The following is a 17,397-nucleotide window of genomic DNA, read 5'->3' as shown; positions in this document are numbered from 1 at the left end:
GGAGCCTAGGGAGTGCCCCGGGGCGGCGGGGATGTGAGGGGGCAGCTGCAGTGGAGGGGAAGATGGAGAAACTGCTGGAGAAATTAAAGGGATTGGTGTGTTTTTGTGTTGTAGGGTTTTTTTTTTTGTGGTTTTCTTTTTCTCTGGGACGCGTTCAGGTGTAGAGCATTATCCGTGTGGGTTAGGCCACGCTGGAGCTTTTCCCCTCTCTGTGGTGCTGTGGGTCGTGAGTCTGTGGAGAGCTGAAACATGAATTATTTCATGTATTACATGAAATAATTTGGTGCTTTCTGGGCCCCTCCCATCCCGTGATGTCTTGATCAGGCTGCTGAGGGATGTTAACACAAGTTGAGTGGATTCCTAGCAAAAAAAAATACCAAACAAGACCCCAAAAAGCCATTTCCTGGATAAAAGTTCACATCATTACCAGGCAGGTGGTTGATTTGGTTATGTAGGAGCTGCCTAAACTAGAAATGGAAGAAAAGTAGCCAAGGTTCTCCTCGGTTCCCTCCCCTAGGGGGGGCAGTCCTTCCAGATGCCAACCCCTGACTGCCTGCAGTGAGTCCTGACTCTGCCCTGGTGTCTTACAGGGAAGGAAGCCCAGAAAGGGCCTCTGCTCTTTGATGATCTCCCACCAGCCAGCAGTGCTGACTCAGGTATGCATGCTCCGTGCTTGCTGTTAGTTTGGCTTCCCGTGTTTTCTGCGTCAGCAGCTCTTGCGACGGAACTTGTGTTTGTGTTTTTCTTTGTTAGACAGGATAAAGAAAGTTGGGTTTTCAGCACCGCTATGCACAGTAGCTGCTTTCCTCTTCTTATGTTTTTTTTGTTTGATAACCAAAATGTTATATGTCTTCCACATATATTCCGTAACACGTTCCATGTAAATATTCCCTGAAAGAAATGTAATGCCTGAATTTGCCCCTTCCATCCAGGGTCAGAATTTGAAATTTGTCTCACTGGTAAACTGGCATTTTATAATTCCCACACCTCAGGAGGGCCGTACACAGAGTGTTATTCCCTCAAAGGGACAAAGGTATTTACTTCTTGCCTTTTTCTTATGTTCCAGGAAAAGGAGGGTCTTTACTCTTTGATGATCTTCCACCAGCCAGCAGCGGTGACACAGGTAAGAAGCTGTGTCAGCTCACCAAGCCTCTGCTGACCTGCCCTTCTCAGGAAAACCCATTGATGTAGCTGTTGTGTTGGATGTACGGCAAGTTGAACAGGTGTCTGTGTTGACTGACACTGGTGGTGGTGATCCGTTTGTGCCTCAGTTGTTTCAATTGGGATTCTGACTCTTTAAAAGTAAACTTAGGTCTGTTCCCAGAAGTACACCCTTCAGATGCCTTTTGGGTTCCCCTGTTGTCTGTGCCTGAAAGCTCCCTGTTTTAGGAGTGAAAGTATGTGTGTGCTTCCTATAAAAGGACTTGCTGCTGAATTTATGCAAGTAAAATGGAGCTGAAGAACTTCAGCCAACTGCATTTTTGCTTTCTTTCAGCCTCCAGTGCTATTGAGCAGGTTTCATCAGCAAGGAGCCATGGGAAAGGGGAGAAGAGAAAGTCCTTGGAGGAGGAAGAGAAGAATGGCAGGGAAGAACTTGTGGAAAAGAAAGTTTGTAAAGGTTTTCAGACAGTTTGAAAACAAATGTACTCGATTTGTGCTTTTGACCTTGGGCTGAGTAAGTCCATACCAAAGCTAAACTTTGGTTCTTCAGTCCACTTGCATTCTCAGCCTCTCTTGGGGAACAAACTGCTGCAGCAGTCTGTGGAAGGCCCTCGAGCTCCCTGGCACTCTCTGCCTCCTTCACCCAGGCTTTCTTAGCGGCCCTGCTGAAGTGGCAGAAGCTGAGCAGCAAACACCTCAGCATTTGCAGGATAAGTTCCTGTGCTGCCAAGAGGGGGATCGGTTGTGAAACCTCTAGAAGGCTAGAGCCACACCAGTTTCTTTTGCCATGTCCACAAATCTGTCCACTGGGTGGCTGCTAAGAAAGTGTGAGAGAGAGACTTGCTGTTACATACAGGGCATTTGACTTCAGTGCAGGTGCCCGTGTGTTATGTGAAGCTTTGGGAAGAAGAGGTGTTCAGGGGTACAAAGGAAAGGATGTCTTCTGGAAGCAGCAGACTCTGCTTTCCTGTCCTTAGCACCCTCTTTAAATCTATGCTTTGTTTAATTTGTGGGTTCAGTGCCACAGGCTTCCCCCCCGCCCCTTTTTGGTAAAAGCCCTGTCCGATGCCCAGCAGTCCTGCTTGGCTACAGCTGCATGCCAAAATGGGGCCAAGCAGCTTTTATAGCTGCAGGCCTTGGGGATGCTTAAAAATCCATGTTACAAAATAAATATATCCCGTTCAGCAGAAGGTGACAGACGTGTTGCAGGATGAGGGCCGTACTTCGCTGCAGTGCCGACATAGGGTTCTGAAAGCTGAAAAGTGGTCGCTGATTGACTGGTTTTTAGCTTGAACTGAGGAGACGGAGGAGTTTGATTTGCATGCATGCGTCTGCTTTGTGCCCCTTTAGGGTCAGCGGGCATTCTTGGATTGAAAGGTTATGTGGCAGAGAGGAAAGGTGAAAGAGAAGACATGCAGGATGCACATGTCATCTTAAACGATATCACCGAGGAATGCCAGCCTCTGCCCTCCCAAATGTAAGTGGGCCCCAACTGCCAGAATAAAGCTGTGGATGGCAGCCATCGCAGCAAAGGAGGAGTTCCAGCTTGCTTCAGCTAAGTCCATGATATGAGCCTTTTTGCTTTGAGCAGCTGATGCTCTTAACTACGCCTGCGTCACAGTGTGTGGTTTGGGCTTGCTATTGGGAGACCTGGGTTGTATCACTAGCTTTGTTCCTGGGCAAATCACAGGACTATTTTATAGATGAACACCTCCCTTTGGGTGATGCTCGTGGATTCAGTCACTGACTTCAGAAGGATTGTGAGGGCCCAATAACTCTGGATATTGAGCCTCTGTTACCCAAATGTAAGCATGGATGTTTCAAGACCTTTAGTTTAATTATAAGTAATCGGGACTTGCCCTGGGGTTTTTACAATCATAGTCGTTTTGGTTGGAAGAGACCTTTAAGATCATCAAGTCCAACCGTTAGCCCAGCACTGCCAAGTTACCACTAAACCATATCCCTTAGCACCACATCTACCCGTCTTTTAAATAGCTCCGGGATTGGTGACTCCACCACTTCCCTGGACAGCCTGTTCCAATGCTTGATAACCCTTTCATTGAGGAAATTTTTCCTAATATCCTTTTCTACAGGCTGAACACCCCCAGTTCCCTCAGCTACTCCTCATGATTCTTTTGCTTCAGACCCCTCACCAGCTTCATTGCCCTTCTCTGGATGCGCTCCAGCCCCTCAATGTCTTTGTTGTCATGAGGGGCCCAAAACTGAACACAGTATTTGAGATGGGGCCTCACCAGTGCCAAGTACAGGGGGACGATCACTGGCCTAGTCCTGCTGGCCAGACTATTGCTGATGCAGGCCGCGATGCTGTTGGTCTTCTTGGCCACCTGGGCACACTACTGGCTCATGTTCAGTGTGTAAAACCCTAACTGTGGAAATAGAGAGCGCTTGAAGAAGAGAAAATGGATGTCAGAACTCTCTTGTTTGAAAAATTTAAATCTCTTAGCAAATTAACACATATAAGTGTGTGTAGGGAGAGTGTGTGTATTTAAACAAATGCTCTCAGGCATCATCCTGATGCTGGATTTAGCTTCTGAACCGATATTGTCATGAGAGCTTTGTGTGCTGAGGGATTTGAGTTGCTTGTCTGTGGCATGATTTTAACAGGTATAGGCATGGATTAGGATTGGTTAGGCTGATGTCCATATAGTGCTGGGATGTTGCAGTGCCCTTGAAGTGAAATGTTTAGCTGCTTTTATGCCAAGTTGTAGTCTATAAACTGTATTCTGCCTTTCGTTTTCTTGAGGGGTGGAAGATTACAATAAAGTTCTCAGCTCACTGCTTGCACACGTAAATTGTGTAAATGCTTGAATGTATGAGCTTAGAGACTTGCTGCCTTTGTTTGTGCCTTGGAGTGCAGTATTTATTCAGTCTGCCCGACACAGGGCAGGGTGTTACGGAGACGAATGTACTTGATCCCAGCCTCTGGCTAACAGCCTTTCTCAGCCCCTTTCTGCTACTCTTTGTTCCCTCACAGCACCCGTGTCTCGTACTTTGCTGTTTTTGATGGCCACGGGGGAGTCCGAGCCTCAAAATTTGCAGCGCAGAACCTGCACCAAAACCTGATTAAGAAATTTCCTAAAGGTGAGAGGAGTGGAATAAGGGCTATAGGACAACCATCACCTTTTCTGGCTTGACAGCTTGGCAGTGAATAGGGAAACTGATTTGTTTGGGTGTAGTTCTACAGTTCCTATCCCTTATTCCCAGTGGGTTTGTGAGACTGCGCTGTCTCCCGGGGAAGAGGGCTGGAAGCCTTTTTGGCACAAGGGTGCAAGTTGTCAGTTGTGATCTGCTAAGCAAATGTGAGATGTGCTGAAAATATGCCCATGGGGGAGAGGGGTATGTCATAAATTCTCCATATGTACTACTGCACAGATGTTTGGTAGCGTAAGCCCAGGACATGCCGTAGCTGCCCTGTACAGGGTCTGAGAAATGCACTGCCTTATGGAATGTTGGATGAGCAAAGGGAGGGATGATGTGTTTTAGCTGGACCTTAGTTGCTGTTTTCCCTGTCTGACAGGTGAAGTAGTCAGCGTGGAGAAAACTGTGAAGAGATGCCTTTTGGACACCTTCAAACACACAGATGAAGAGTTTCTAAAGCAGGCATCCAGCCAGTAAGTGTAAATGCTTCCCGTGCATTTGTATTTCTTAGCTTGCATCTCACGGGCCTTAGCTCTGAGGGGGGGCAGAGGAAAGCTTGAGCTGTGTCTATGCTTTGGTGAAACCCCGTACATCTTAGCTGTGGCACGCTGTAACTCTGCCAGCTGAGTGCCTGCTAGAGCTAGATCACAGCTTATCCTGGTCTTATGCTGTGGTAAGCGGTCTGTAGGGCTCCTTAGACTAAAATATGCATTCACAGTAAAGGAAGGAACAAAAACGTGACCAAAAATGTACCTCTGTCCTTACCAGCGCATCTTGTTTGCCTTCTTTACCATGTTGCTGAAGTGACTTAGCCCATACTGCCTAAGATGGGATGTCTGTGTTGACAGCATCAAAGTGTGGCTGGAGGGTATCAGTAGAGCAGTACTTTGCAGGCTGCTGCATGTAGTGTTCTTTAGAGCTGCATTCCTGTTAGTGAGTATGTGCTTGCCAGGCTGGAGCACATCTCTGAGGTTTTTTTTAATGTCCTGTGTTGAAAGACTTAACTCTCCCAATGTTTAAGTCATGCTTTCTTCACCTCTTTTGAAAACAGAGACGTTGATGAAGAACGTCCCTCATCTTAAGCTTGTTTCTTTTAAAACAGCTACTTGCTGTGGGATAAAAGCCAGCCTGCTTCTCGGCTGGGTTTTGAAAGCAAGCACCCTTACCTTCTCTAAGTCTCTGCTGAACTGACACACCAACCGTGTGGACTAGGGAAGATGTAGATTGTATTTAAAATACAGTCACTTTGTTACCAGTCCTTTACATGTTTGTTTGGGTATTTTTCCCCACTTTCATCGTGACACCTCTAACCCAGCTGGAGAGACTGTTGATGCATCTGATTCTGAGATTCCCTGCAAACTTTCAATTTTAAGTAAATGGCAGACTGGCTTAGTCTCTTAAGCATAACCGGATGAACAAGTTTGACCAGGCAAAAGGAAAAAGCTTCCTTGAGTCTGTCACAACAGTGTCATTCCCAAACCAGTCTCTGGTCAGAAAACATGACTTATGACAAAGGTGCTACAAAGGACGTCTAGCAATAGCTGTATTGATGACAAAATGAATGATCTTCATTCAGCTGCACCTTCAGAGTTAGGAAAAAATGGATGAAATATGTCTAGAAATAAGTTTCTCAAAGCTAATTTCAGTAAAGAGTGGCATCATAGCTGGGCTTCATTGTGGGGAGGACTAGTCTGGCAGCTGTAATCTAAGAAAGGCTTCTTGTTTTACCTAGAGCTCTAGAGATACAAGCATAACTACAGCAAGTGAAATACCAGGAGAGTGACTGAACGAGTGGTGTTGCTGCTGAGGTGGGGGGTAGGGACTGAGGTGGGCAGGCAGGGGTCCTGTGGAAAAAGGAAGGGAAGTGAAAGCGAAAAGGAAGGCAACTCTGCTGCAGTTCTGGCTGTGCCTTCCTTTTGGTGCAAAGAAGGAGCCTCCTGAGGAGGAGTTTGGGGTGCTTGTTTGCTCACGATGGGCAGTCATTGTGGCTAAGCCTATTCCAGCCACAGATGAGCTTTCCTGGGAGCTGAGTGTGAGGAAGTGTTGGCACAGGGAGTGTGGCTGGCAGTATTTGAACCAGTTGGACATTGGCCATGCATTTAGAAGGTGGTACTCTGTGCATCTCCTCTGTGCTTGTCCAGCTCGCTATTTACCACCAACAGTTTCCCTAGCTGCTTGCAAGGCAGCTGCTGGGGGCTTGTGCTAGCTGACTACTGCGTGTTAGCGCATGACGTTTCCTTGACTCTGTGACTAACTTAAACATTTTGTTTTCCTCCTTGGTAATCTCATTTTTGTTCCCTTCAGGAAGCCAGCATGGAAGGATGGCTCCACAGCTACTTGTGTCCTAGCTGTCGACAATATTCTCTACATAGCCAACCTCGGGGACAGCCGGGTAAGCAGAATGGAGAAGCCGACTGCTGGCTTCTCGATTTCTCCAAGAGCTTTATTTGTCCTGAAGGGCGAGGTGTTTGTGGGGCATGTCCTAGTTGCTGTGAGCTCCCCAACTGTTCCTACAAAGCATCTTGTTTTGAGTGGGTGCAAGGTACTTCTGTGTTGTCTCCCATACTGTAAAACAACTGTGTGGGGTAACTTTCTCTTGGTGGCATTAAATATCTCGCAGTGTCTAGAACAGAGTATTTCAGTTGGAAGGAACCTACAATGATCATCTAGTCCAACTCGGAGCTGACCAGAAGTTAAAGCATATTATTAAGGCGTTGTCCAAATGCCTCTTAAACACTGAAAGGCTTGGGGTATTGGCCACCTCTCTAGGAAGCCTCTTCCAGTGTCTGACCATCCTCTTGGTAAAGAAGTGCTTCCTCGTGTCCAGTCTAAACCTCCCCGATGCAGCTTTGAACCATTCCCATGCATCCTATCACTGAATCCCAGGGAGAAGAACTCAGCACCTCCCTCTCCATGTCTCCTCCTCAGGAAGCTGTAGGTTGCCCCTCAGCCTCCTTTTCTCCAAGTTAGGCAAACCCAAAGTCCTCAGCCTCTCCTCACAGGACATGCCTTCCAGCCCCATCACCAGCTTTGTTGCCCTCCTCTGGATGTATTTAAGTACCTTCACATCCTTCTTAAGTGGTGGGACCAGGAACTGCACACAGTGCTCCAGGTGAGGCCACACCAGCGCCGAGTACAGTGGGATAATCCCCTCTCTTGCCCGGCTGGTCGTACTGTGTCTGACGCATCCCAGGATGCGGTTTGCCCTCTTGGCTACTACTGGCTCCCATTGAGCCTGCTGCCAACCAGCACCCCCAGGTCCCATTCTGCAGGGCTGCTCTCCAGCCATTCCTCTCCCAGTTTATACTTGTGCCAGATGTTACCCCATCCCAGGTACAGTGTACGGCACTTGGACTTGTTAAATTTCATGCCGCTGATGATTGCCCAATGCTTCAATCTATCCGGATCCCTCTGCAAGACCTCTTGTCCCTTGAGAGATTCAACAGCACCTCCCAGTTTGGTATCGTGAGCAAAATTGCTAATGGTGTGTTCAACTCCTGCATCCAGATCACCGATTAAAAATATTGAACAGCACTGTCCCTAGGACTGAGCCCTGAGGAACACCGCTGGTGACCGGCCACCAGCCAGATGTCGCTCCCTTCAGTACAGCTTGCAGCTCTCTCTCAAGAAGTTCTTCTTGCTGCAGTTTCATTGTTTACTCACAAGGGTCTTTTGTTAGCACAGGCGATTCTGTGTCGTTATAATGAAGAGAGTCAGAAACACGCGGCCTTAAGCCTCAGTAAGGAGCACAACCCCACCCAATATGAGGAGCGTATGCGGATACAGAAAGCTGGGGGAAATGTCAGGTAAGTGCCTAAAGGGTGTGAGTGAGTAAATCTAAACCCTGGTCCAACTTTGGGCCTGAGCACTGGATTTCTGGAGTTTCCTTAGCCCAGCACTCATGCTAGTGAGGCCCAGAGAGAATCTGTTGCTGCTTGTGGGCAGTGCCTGAGATATCTGAGGATTCAGTGGCTTGAATTGGTTGATGGGGGCTGGTTTCCCAGGAACTCACATGGAAGCCTGACAGTGCGATGCAAGCATGGACATGCTTAAGCTTGACCTGCAGAGTTGGGCCTACAGAGCTGAACTTGATTGTTTAAGAAGTTCCCACTTGCCGCACACTGTGACATTGAACAGAACTCACTTCCTTGCTTGCAGCATCACCTCTCCCTCCTTGTCTTCTAAGAGGTGGGATGGTTTGAGGAGGCATGAGAAGCCCTCGATGTTAGACAGTGTTGCTCCCCTTGAGGTTAGCTGATGCCCTGAGGTGGTCTGCAGTAGGAGGGAGGTTTCCGGAGCCAGAAAAGGATTATCATAATGATCCTGTGCATGTAGGTGTGCGTGGGTTTTTGGGCAGCTGATGCTAAACACAGCAGCTATGTCTGATTTCCCTGGCTAGGTTCTCTCCCTTCTGTTGAAGGCTGTTTCTTGATTTAATGGCATCCTCACAAGAGAGGACTCGGTGCAGGTGAAGTATCTTAATGCCTGTGGAGGCAGAATGCCCCACAGGGTGGGGAGGGGTGGGCTCAGTTGTGTCACGCTGCCATGTCTGGGGGGCCTTATTCCCCTTATCTCTGGAAAGCACATGCTGCTGCTTATGCTTAGCACTGATCTATCTCTGCACACAGGAAAGAGATGGGCTGGCGTCTGTTATCTCTTTTCAGAACTGGGGGAACATCTCCCTGGCTGCCTGGGAGCCTCTCCCACTGCTTGTAGTTCAATATTGTGGACACAAGAGATAAGTTGCAAAGTGTGTGAGCGTGTTGCTGCTCTTCTGGCTTTCAGGGTAAAGAGAGTTCAGTTTCTGTGGTGAGCTTTTTATTTGCACATTTTTCAAAAGACAAAGTCTGTTTTTTCAAGTATGAATGGCCTACTCCACATTCAGAAAATTATCTCCTTACATACGCAGGCAGAGCAGAAATCTAAAGTAATTAAGGTGCAAGAGGTAATTGAAAAGTAATTACAAGTTTCCATGTGCTGGGAAATTGGGAGTGCTTCTGATGGGGAAATACAGCAGCAGCATTTGCTCTGAGACTGAAAATAGCAGGAGGACCTCATGCCGTGGATGGCACTGCTTTAGCCTCCAAAGTCAGAAACTCCTTCATCTTCACCTCTCTCCTCTTCACCAGCTCTGCACAGAAGATCTTCACTGCAGTAACATTGTGGCTGTTGATTGCTATAAATGTGATGTAACCAATTGCCATTGTTTTTCTTTGCAAGCTTGTACCACCCTCCCCTTCCAGAAGAGGCCACGAAGATGATCAGAGGGTTGGAACACCTCTCCCTATGAGGACAGGCTGACAGAGTTGGCGTTGTTCAGCCTGGAGAAGAGAGGGCTCTGGGGAGACCTTAGAATCCCTTCCAGTCCCTAAAGGGGCTCCAGGGAAGCTGGGAAGGGACTCTTGATCAGGGAGGGGAGCCATGGGATGAGGGGGAATGGTTTTACACTGAAAGACAGGAGATTTAGAGTAGTTATTAGGAAGAAATTCTTTCCTGTGAGGGTGGTGAGATGCTGGCTCAGGTTGCCCAGAGAAGCTGTGGCTGCCCCATCCCTGGAGGTGTTCAAGGCCACGTTGGACGGGGCCCTGAGCAGCCTGGGCTGGTGGGAGGTGTCCCTGCCCAGGGAAGGGCAGTGGAAGTGGATGGTCTTTAAGGTCCCTTCCAACCAAAACCATTCTATGACTTTGAAGAGAAGATTTGAACTTGCTGGGCAAGTGGGTGAAGATTTGTACGAGGCAGCTGAACGTGCCAGGAAGAGTGTCCCCGCCAGGCAGTGCAGTGAGATACGCATGTGTGGGGAGAGCTCTCAATGTTTTCTTCCCTTGTGCAGGGACGGAAGAGTCCTAGGAGTGCTGGAGGTTTCCCGCTCCATCGGGGACGGCCAATACAAACGCTGTGGTGTTATCTCTGTGCCAGATATCAAACGCTGCCAACTCACGCACAACGACAGGTAAAGTGTGCCCATGTGCACGGGTGTTGGCTACATTCTAACTTTGCTCAGCAGAAGTAACATGAGCTGCATGACCCTGTACGCTCTGCAGTTCAGACTGATTGCCCAGAATTATAGGATGCTTTTACTACTGACATCTCTCTGCTCCTGTTACTTACTGCTGTAGTGGGATAATGCTGCTGCCTCACTCTGCCAAGAAACTGTGAAGGCTCCTGTTGGAGAAACTGGCCTCACAGCAGTGATAACGTCCATGAGCCTTAGAGTTCTTTCATGCGCTGAATAAGTTCACACACCAGTGTTCAAGCAGTTGGTTAAGGCTTGAATTCTTGGATCCCTGTCCTGTCCAAGAGTTGTTTCTAGCAGCTGTGGTGCCCACAAATACCGTTGCATTCAGCTCTAATATTTGAAGATTTGAGATACTTTTCTAACGTATGATTGGCAATGACAAATTGCTGGGACCTTTCACGTCATTATGGCTCTTCAGGCTCTTGGAGGTGAGAGTGTAACTCAGTACTGCTGCTTTTTCGGATTAGAGTTCCATATCCAGTGATCCACTAAAATATTTCTAAAGATATTCTGAGCTTCAGGCTCTGAAATGATGTCTTCAGAGACGTGCTGCTCTGGCAGGCTGGCCATCTGTGCAGGATGGTTGTGGTTTCCCTTGTCAAGTGACTCTGGTTAGGGCTGCTGGTTAATGCAATCCACTGTGCAGGCAGGGTGTGCACAGCAGGCTGTCTCCCCCATCCTCTGGTAAAGAGCTAGGAGGCAGCTCTTCTTGCCTTGGGCTTTGTATCCCCTCAACCACCTGCAGTCTGCGGCAATACCTCGTGGCAGGGTTTTCCAATCATAGTAATGCCTATATCGCTGGGTTAAGCTGCTCCCTTTTCTTTAAGTATTTCTATTTAAGTTATTGCTTACCTCAGGAGTGTGGAAATGTAAGGATTTAAAGGGACGCACATAAGGTATTAAGCTGGCTGTGTTTCTCTATGTCCTTGCATTAGCTACATTCATATGTGAATAAAAAGGACTCAAAGGAAAGACGCAGTTACTAGAGAAATAATGGAGCTTTCCAGCACAGCATGGTATATGGTCTCGCCTAACGGTGCAGTGTCAGTAGGACTGCCAGGATGTCCTGATCTAGGTCTTACATTGTTTGCCTGGCTTACATTGTTTTGGCCTGTACTTTGGATGGCCTCAGCTCCATGAATGGTAGGTTCTGGAGCACCAGAGTACTTCTGGTGGTTCCGAGGGATTTTCAGATGAGCTTTATGGCATCTTCCCTTTGGATTGGAGTGTGGGTACTCATAAAATAGCTTGGAGGGATTTTGCTATAGCTGGGGAGCCAAAGATTCAGCCTTGGAACCTGTCTCTGCTTAATTTCCAGGTTCATTCTGATAGCCTGTGATGGCCTCTTTAAAGTCTTTACACCAGAAGAAGCTGTGAACTTCATTGTGTCCTCCCTGGAGGTGAGGAGAAGATGGCTGGGGGCTGGGTTTGTCAGTGCAGGGGGCATGAAATGGAATGACTGACTTGCAGAAATGTACTTTTGCCAAGGTATCCTCCCTTATACCTGAGGTTGTCCTTACTTGTTTTGTTCCCCGTGCTTGGAAATTACTTGCACCTATGTGCTTTGCTGGGAGCAATCAGCATCATCTTTCCTCATCCCAACAGGATAAGAACATCCAGATGAGAGAGGGGAAGCTAGAAGCAGACGCTCGATATGAAGCTGCGTGTAACAGACTGGCCAACAAGGCAGTACAGCGAGGGTCGGCAGACAACGTCACGGTCATGGTGGTCCGGATAGAGCACTGAGAGTTGAGGTGCAGCAGCAGGATCCCCAGCTTGCAGCAGATGTAAGGGAAGGGAGAAGTCAGTGTGTGTGCATGTGTGGCTGGGGGAGGGAGGCTCCTGCTGGATGCTCTTCAGTGTAAATAAAGTTTTGGGGGTTTTTCTAATGGTTTTAGCTCACTTGGCTAGCACTGTTTTCTAAGGGGCTGCCACAGTGGATCAGCCTACGCAGAAATCTCTTGTCCTGTCCACACCCCGTGAACGTCAAATAAATCCATGTGGCAGAGGTGCTAGCAAGAGCAGGCAGCTGTGGGCATGAACTCTGCCAGCTGTTCCAAACAGTGCAGTTCTGCTGTTCGTTTCTTTGAGCTTTGTATGAGGCCCTGGGAGAGTCCCGAGCTCTTAGGCTTCAGCTGGAGCTCCTGGCCAGGCTATACTACACGGACTGTGCAATACCTCAGGCCACCAGCTTGGGATGCAGCGTGAACTGTCCTCTTAGTGCTAAGATTTCCTCTTAGAAGGAAATCTTTTGGTTCTGAAGCTGGGCTGTGAGGTTGCATGCAGCTGTGTGATACACTGCTGCTCTGCAAGTGGTGTTTGTACCTTCCCTCTCCTCGTGGAAAACATGGGGGTTTTATCCCAGTTTTTAGAATCATAGAATTGTCTAGGTTGAAGGGACCTTTAAGATCATCAAGTCCAACCATTAACCTAACACTGCCCAAACCACCACTAAACCATGTCCCTTACCACCACCATCTTTTAAATAGCTCCAGGGATCGCGACTCCACCACTTCCCTGGACAGCCTGTTCCAATGCTTGACAACCCTTTTGGTGAAGAAATTTTTCCTATTATCCATCCTAAACCACCCTGGCGCAACTTGAGGCCATTTCCTCTTGTCCTATCGCCTGTTCCTTGGGAGAAGAGACCAACTCCCAGTTCGCTACAACCTCCTTTCAGGTAGTTGTAAAGAGTCAAAATATTTCATATGGCAAAAGCAGCTAGAGTTTGCTTCTGATGTTTATTGGGAAAGTGTTTTCACCAAATGGCCCTGCCAGGCCACTGAGATAAGGGCAAGGCTGTGTGCTTGTCTGTGTGCTATCTGAGGACCAGGCATCTTGGGTTTTAGGTATTTGTTGCTATTAAGTGTCTGGTGTCTCATCCTGTCCCCATTCCTCTACCAGCTGTTGCTGCAGAGTCGGTGTGCTGTTTTCGAGAGGAAAATTTGGCTTAAGACCAAATGACGGTGTGAAAGCTAAACAGATGGGGCTACCAAAGCACTTAAATTCCAGATTACACAACTTTACAGTCCTGTGGGTGAGAGGGTGCAGTGAGGGAGATGAGCCAGTGGGTCTGCAAAGTGATTTCTTGCGCAACTTCCTTACACTGCAGGAGAAATAGTGCAGTCCTGGAGAGAGGTTGGGCAGGTTGGTGCAGTGGTGCATGCCTGCATGCGTAGTCCTGTGCAGGGTTGTTGAGGCTTCCCAGGCTCTCTTCTGCTTCCTGTGTTCCCTGGAGCTCTGGGGAGATGGTCCTGCATCCTGGGCTATCTGTTTTTCTTGAGCACACAAAAGCTGTCATCTTGTTTGGGACAGGTGGCTTGACCGTTTTTCGTCTATTTCTGCTACAGCAGAAGTCAGTTAAAGTTCCTGGGTTTATGCTAAGGATTAGGCTAATTTGGCCCAGCTCGCTCTAATTCTTCGCATCTTCTGCAGAGCACTGAGGAAGGAGATGGGCCGCTGGCACATATTTTGGGTAGCACTTGCCTCTGCCAGCTCATTTTGCTCCCAGCTGTTCCTGCGTACTCTGATGTAAGGTTGCACTGCAGGATGAGGCGAGAGGGAATTGCCCGTGTTGGCAACACACTCTGCTGCTTCTGCTCTTGAAAGCCAAATTTGGAGAGCCCACGGTGGAGTAACAAAAGAGACCCGGATGATGGCCTGTCTCAGAAGGGCAACTCTGCCCTCCCTTTTCACCTCCCTGCGTTTCACAGCTCTTGTGTTGGGGAGAGAGCTGTGTGCTGTGGCTGCCGGAGCTGAGCCAAGCGCCCATCTCTCTGGTGCTCCCTTTCAGGAGGCCCCTCTTAATTCCAGCACAAGTGCTGGTGAGAGAAGTACCAGCTTGTCCTTCTCTGACTGCCTTCTCTCCCCATCCCTTCTCTTACAACTCTTCTTCCCTTTAGAAAGAGTACAGAAAGCACAATTCCAACTAGGAACATAGTACCTGTGTTACGGTACAGTTCATAAGTTTCCATAAAATGGATTGCATCATCTATTTTTGGGGGAAAAGGAGGAACTGTGGAGCAGGTTTCACCATGCTTGTGAGTAGCCAGCCGGTTAGAAAGGCAGCTTCAACCCCCAGTTTAGTGGAAGTCAAAAAAAACTGCTTGTATTTCCTGGTGGGGTGGGGTCTGCCAGAGGTTTCCTGAAAATAAACTCTCCCTGCATCATTGCTTGGCAGCTTCCTGCTGCTGTGGGGAGCTCTGAGACCACCCCCCCAGGGTGGCCCATGCAGAAACGCTGTATATCCAGCCCCACTCCCTTGGGGCTGAGCTTCTAGCCCCCTCCCAACACCTACATTAGCCCCCCCAGTAGCTCTGACTTAGTCAACTGTTTCAATTTTGTGTTCAAGTGCACTGGGTTCTTTGTATCTGGCTCGCATACTAGCTTGGCAAGCCCCCGGCTCTCCAACAGTGAGTCCTTTTGTCTCTTCTTGGGTGTGTTTGGCTGGGAGGGAAGGTGGCTGATCTGAGAAAGGCTGCCTTGCTCACCGTTGCACTTGGTAACTGGGAGGTGCAGCCAGGGCTGAGCTCCTGGGCTTAGGCAAGGTGCTGCGGAGGCCTCATCTCTGCCAGGATGCTCCTGCTCGCCCCTTCAGCTGGGGGGCAAAAGCACATCTTTTCTTTTGGAGACAAGTTCTCTTTGCCTTGGGGAAGAAGTCAGTGTTAAAACTGCACAGCCAGAGCTCCCCCCTCCCCAGATCCACCTGCGAAGAGCTAGTTCACCAGGCTCCTGGAGGAGATGCAACCTGTGGAGAAGGCCAGGAAAGCCCTCGCGAGCAAGGTGCAGCATGAGGAGGCAGCCTCCCCCCTGCCTACGTGCGTGGATGCCTCGAGGAAGGTGGGAGTGGGTGCAGTTTGGACTATCTCCCAGGGTTGCTGACACAGCTTGCCCAGTGTTACATGCTACTAAGAAATAAAAACGTGTGGCTCCCTTGCCCCACGCCCAGCCTGGCTGGCTACCTCTCTTGCAGCCCATGCTCAAGCACGTAGCCCTGCGCCCTTCCTGGGCTCAGACGGCTATCAGAGCTGAAGCAAGGAGCATATCTGTGCTGCCCATGGCCTGGGCCCCGTGCCATGGGCAGGGAGCGCCTGGCGCCGAGAGCCACAAGACAGGAATTTGCTTTAATTGAATGCGCAGCGTTATCAGGACACTGCTCTGCTTTGAAGATTAGCCGCAAGGGACGTTTGCTTCTGCCAGCAAACATTCACCGCTGATAGATTGCAGGGAAGCTAAAGCGACAGGAATAATCTGGTTTAGGCTGCCAATAAGCTGGGCAAGGAAATCTGCTGAGAGCGAAAATGGAGGTGTGGGGCTTCATCCTGGTTGCCGGTGCCTGGCACGGTGGGAGCTGAGCCCCACAGAGAAAGCAGCCAGCTGCTACCGTTGTCAGCAGCCTTTTCCAAGGCAAACTTCCACCCCTTGCATTTAGATAAAAGTGAACTCCTCCAGCTCCTTCCCAGGCTTCTTTATTATTATTAACATCATCGTCATCATCAACCTTTCCTCCCTGATCTTTTGTCCAGCTTCAGATGGTTCCGCAGCACGAGTAGCATCAGACCAGCCTGCAGCTCCTGCTGGAGCGAGAGGTCTTCTCTGGGCTTGGTGCGACAGCAGGGGAGGTGTGACGGCGGGCTGGCAGGGGGAAGGGTACAGCTGATTCTGCCACGGATTCAGCTCCCTGCCTGGTGCCCAGCACCTTCTCACACCCCCAGCAGGACAGCGCTGAAATCAGAGCCACTTTTAACAGTGAGGGAAGAGCCTGCAGCGTTGTCCACGAAAACGGAGGCATACTGCCCAGCCTGGAGGGAGAGAGGGTTTAACAGGGCTGGGACACTGCCTCTGGGTGCTGGGCACAGCCTGACAGAGCAAAGGAGAGAGCTCTGCCCTGCGCACAGCGGCTGGGCACTGGAGGGCCTGCTTACCGCACTTCCTACTGGGAAAAGGGGTGACAGAGGGGCTGGTAGGGCAGCCCAGCTGTGCTATGTGCTGGAGTGTCCCAGCAGCCACTTACGGTCCCTGCATGTCCTTTGGGCTTGGAGCTGGGCTGAGAAGCAGACTCAGTGCCCAGCCCTGGAGCTGGGACCACAGAAGGCACCATCCTGCCCGGCACAGTCCCCAGCGGAGCCGGCACCACTAACCTGTAGGTAAAGGACTCCAGTGACGGAGATGGTGAAAAGGTCACCGCCACTCTCCAGCCGGGACACTGTCTCCAAATTGCTGCAGAAGAGGCAGGGGGTGGTGCTGGGGAGAACATGTCCCTCCTTCCCCTGGGGACAGTGGACTCTTTCCTCCCTTGCTGGCCCAAGGTCCCTCTCCCCTCCTGCCCTGCTGTACCTGTTGTGCTGGCAGCGGGACTCCACGCAGATCAGAACCCGCAGACAATTCCGCCTGTACAGCTCCCCCTTCCTTCGCTGCTCTCTGCGTGCTGGGACAGAGGGTAGGGTGAGAACCATCCTGGACCTCCCTGATGGGGGCCTTTGGGAGGGGGTATCGGGGGGGATGCTCACCGATGCGCAGTGTGGCAGCAAAGGTGTAGTACCCCGCCACGGGGGCTGTGTACTGCCCACTGGTCAGGTTCAGCCCTGGGCCACGGTGGAACATCCCTTCCCTCTCCGGCTGGGGATAGGGAAAGGTTTGGGTTAGAGAACGGGCCCTTGGGCCAGGGCAGGTACCCCTGCAGGGCTGCCCCTGCAGGAAAGGGTGGCAGGCTGGGTGCTTACAATGTAGTAAAGCCCCAGCTCCTGGCGCCCTCTGCGCTCAATGGAGATGTTGTCCTGTGTCCGGCAGTGGAAGGCTGCTTCCACGCGACGATGGCACCTGGCCTGTGGGTTGCCTTCACCGCTTTCCTCCTCTTCCTCGTGCCCTTCCCTGGCCTTTCTCTGTGTCTTCACGTCTGCATTCACCATGCCTGACCCAAAAAACCCGACGAAGGCTTGGCCTTAGGAAGGAACATTGGCTTTTCCCGGCCCCAAGATGAGACAGGGCTCTGCTGCCCAGCCCTGTGGTCCCTCGTCCCTGCTGTCCCCTGCTCCTGCCGTGGGGTCCTCCCGGGGCCGGTG

At 50.0% G+C, this 17,397-nt stretch overlaps 2 protein-coding genes across 2 annotated transcripts in view; one reads left to right on the top strand and one right to left on the bottom strand.

Annotated features, from left to right (window-relative positions):
- ILKAP (integrin-linked kinase-associated serine/threonine phosphatase) overlaps positions 1-12,238 on the top strand; it is a 13,674-nt gene extending 1,436 nt beyond the window's left edge. Inside the window, exons 2-12 of the mRNA XM_009893082.1 lie at positions 591-656; positions 1,067-1,123; positions 1,496-1,612; positions 2,512-2,638; positions 4,157-4,263; positions 4,700-4,793; positions 6,625-6,712; positions 8,005-8,126; positions 10,151-10,270; positions 11,655-11,736; positions 11,942-12,238. Coding sequence (XP_009891384.1) covers positions 591-656; positions 1,067-1,123; positions 1,496-1,612; positions 2,512-2,638; positions 4,157-4,263; positions 4,700-4,793; positions 6,625-6,712; positions 8,005-8,126; positions 10,151-10,270; positions 11,655-11,736; positions 11,942-12,082 — 1,121 coding nt within the window. The 3' untranslated portion in view covers positions 12,083-12,238. The remainder of the gene's footprint in view (positions 1-590; positions 657-1,066; positions 1,124-1,495; positions 1,613-2,511; positions 2,639-4,156; positions 4,264-4,699; positions 4,794-6,624; positions 6,713-8,004; positions 8,127-10,150; positions 10,271-11,654; positions 11,737-11,941) is intronic.
- Positions 12,239-16,038: 3,800 nt separating this feature from the next.
- On the bottom strand, positions 16,039-17,244 carry FAM132B (family with sequence similarity 132, member B). The gene is made up of 5 exons (XM_009893081.1): positions 17,059-17,244; positions 16,846-16,954; positions 16,673-16,763; positions 16,477-16,555; positions 16,039-16,137 (listed from the first exon to the last, which is right to left on the bottom strand). Exons 1-5 carry the CDS (start codon positions 17,242-17,244, stop codon positions 16,039-16,041), a joined length of 564 nt encoding a protein of 187 aa, XP_009891383.1.
- Between the last annotated feature and the right edge of the window lie 153 nt (positions 17,245-17,397).

This window comes from Charadrius vociferus, unplaced genomic scaffold (genome assembly GCF_000708025.1).
Source record: "Charadrius vociferus isolate BGI_N301 unplaced genomic scaffold, ASM70802v2 scaffold559, whole genome shotgun sequence".
NCBI classification, from domain to species: Eukaryota; Metazoa; Chordata; class Aves; order Charadriiformes; family Charadriidae; genus Charadrius; species Charadrius vociferus.
Note: the sequence above shows the minus strand (reverse complement) of the source record. Positions and strands in the feature narration are given on the sequence as shown.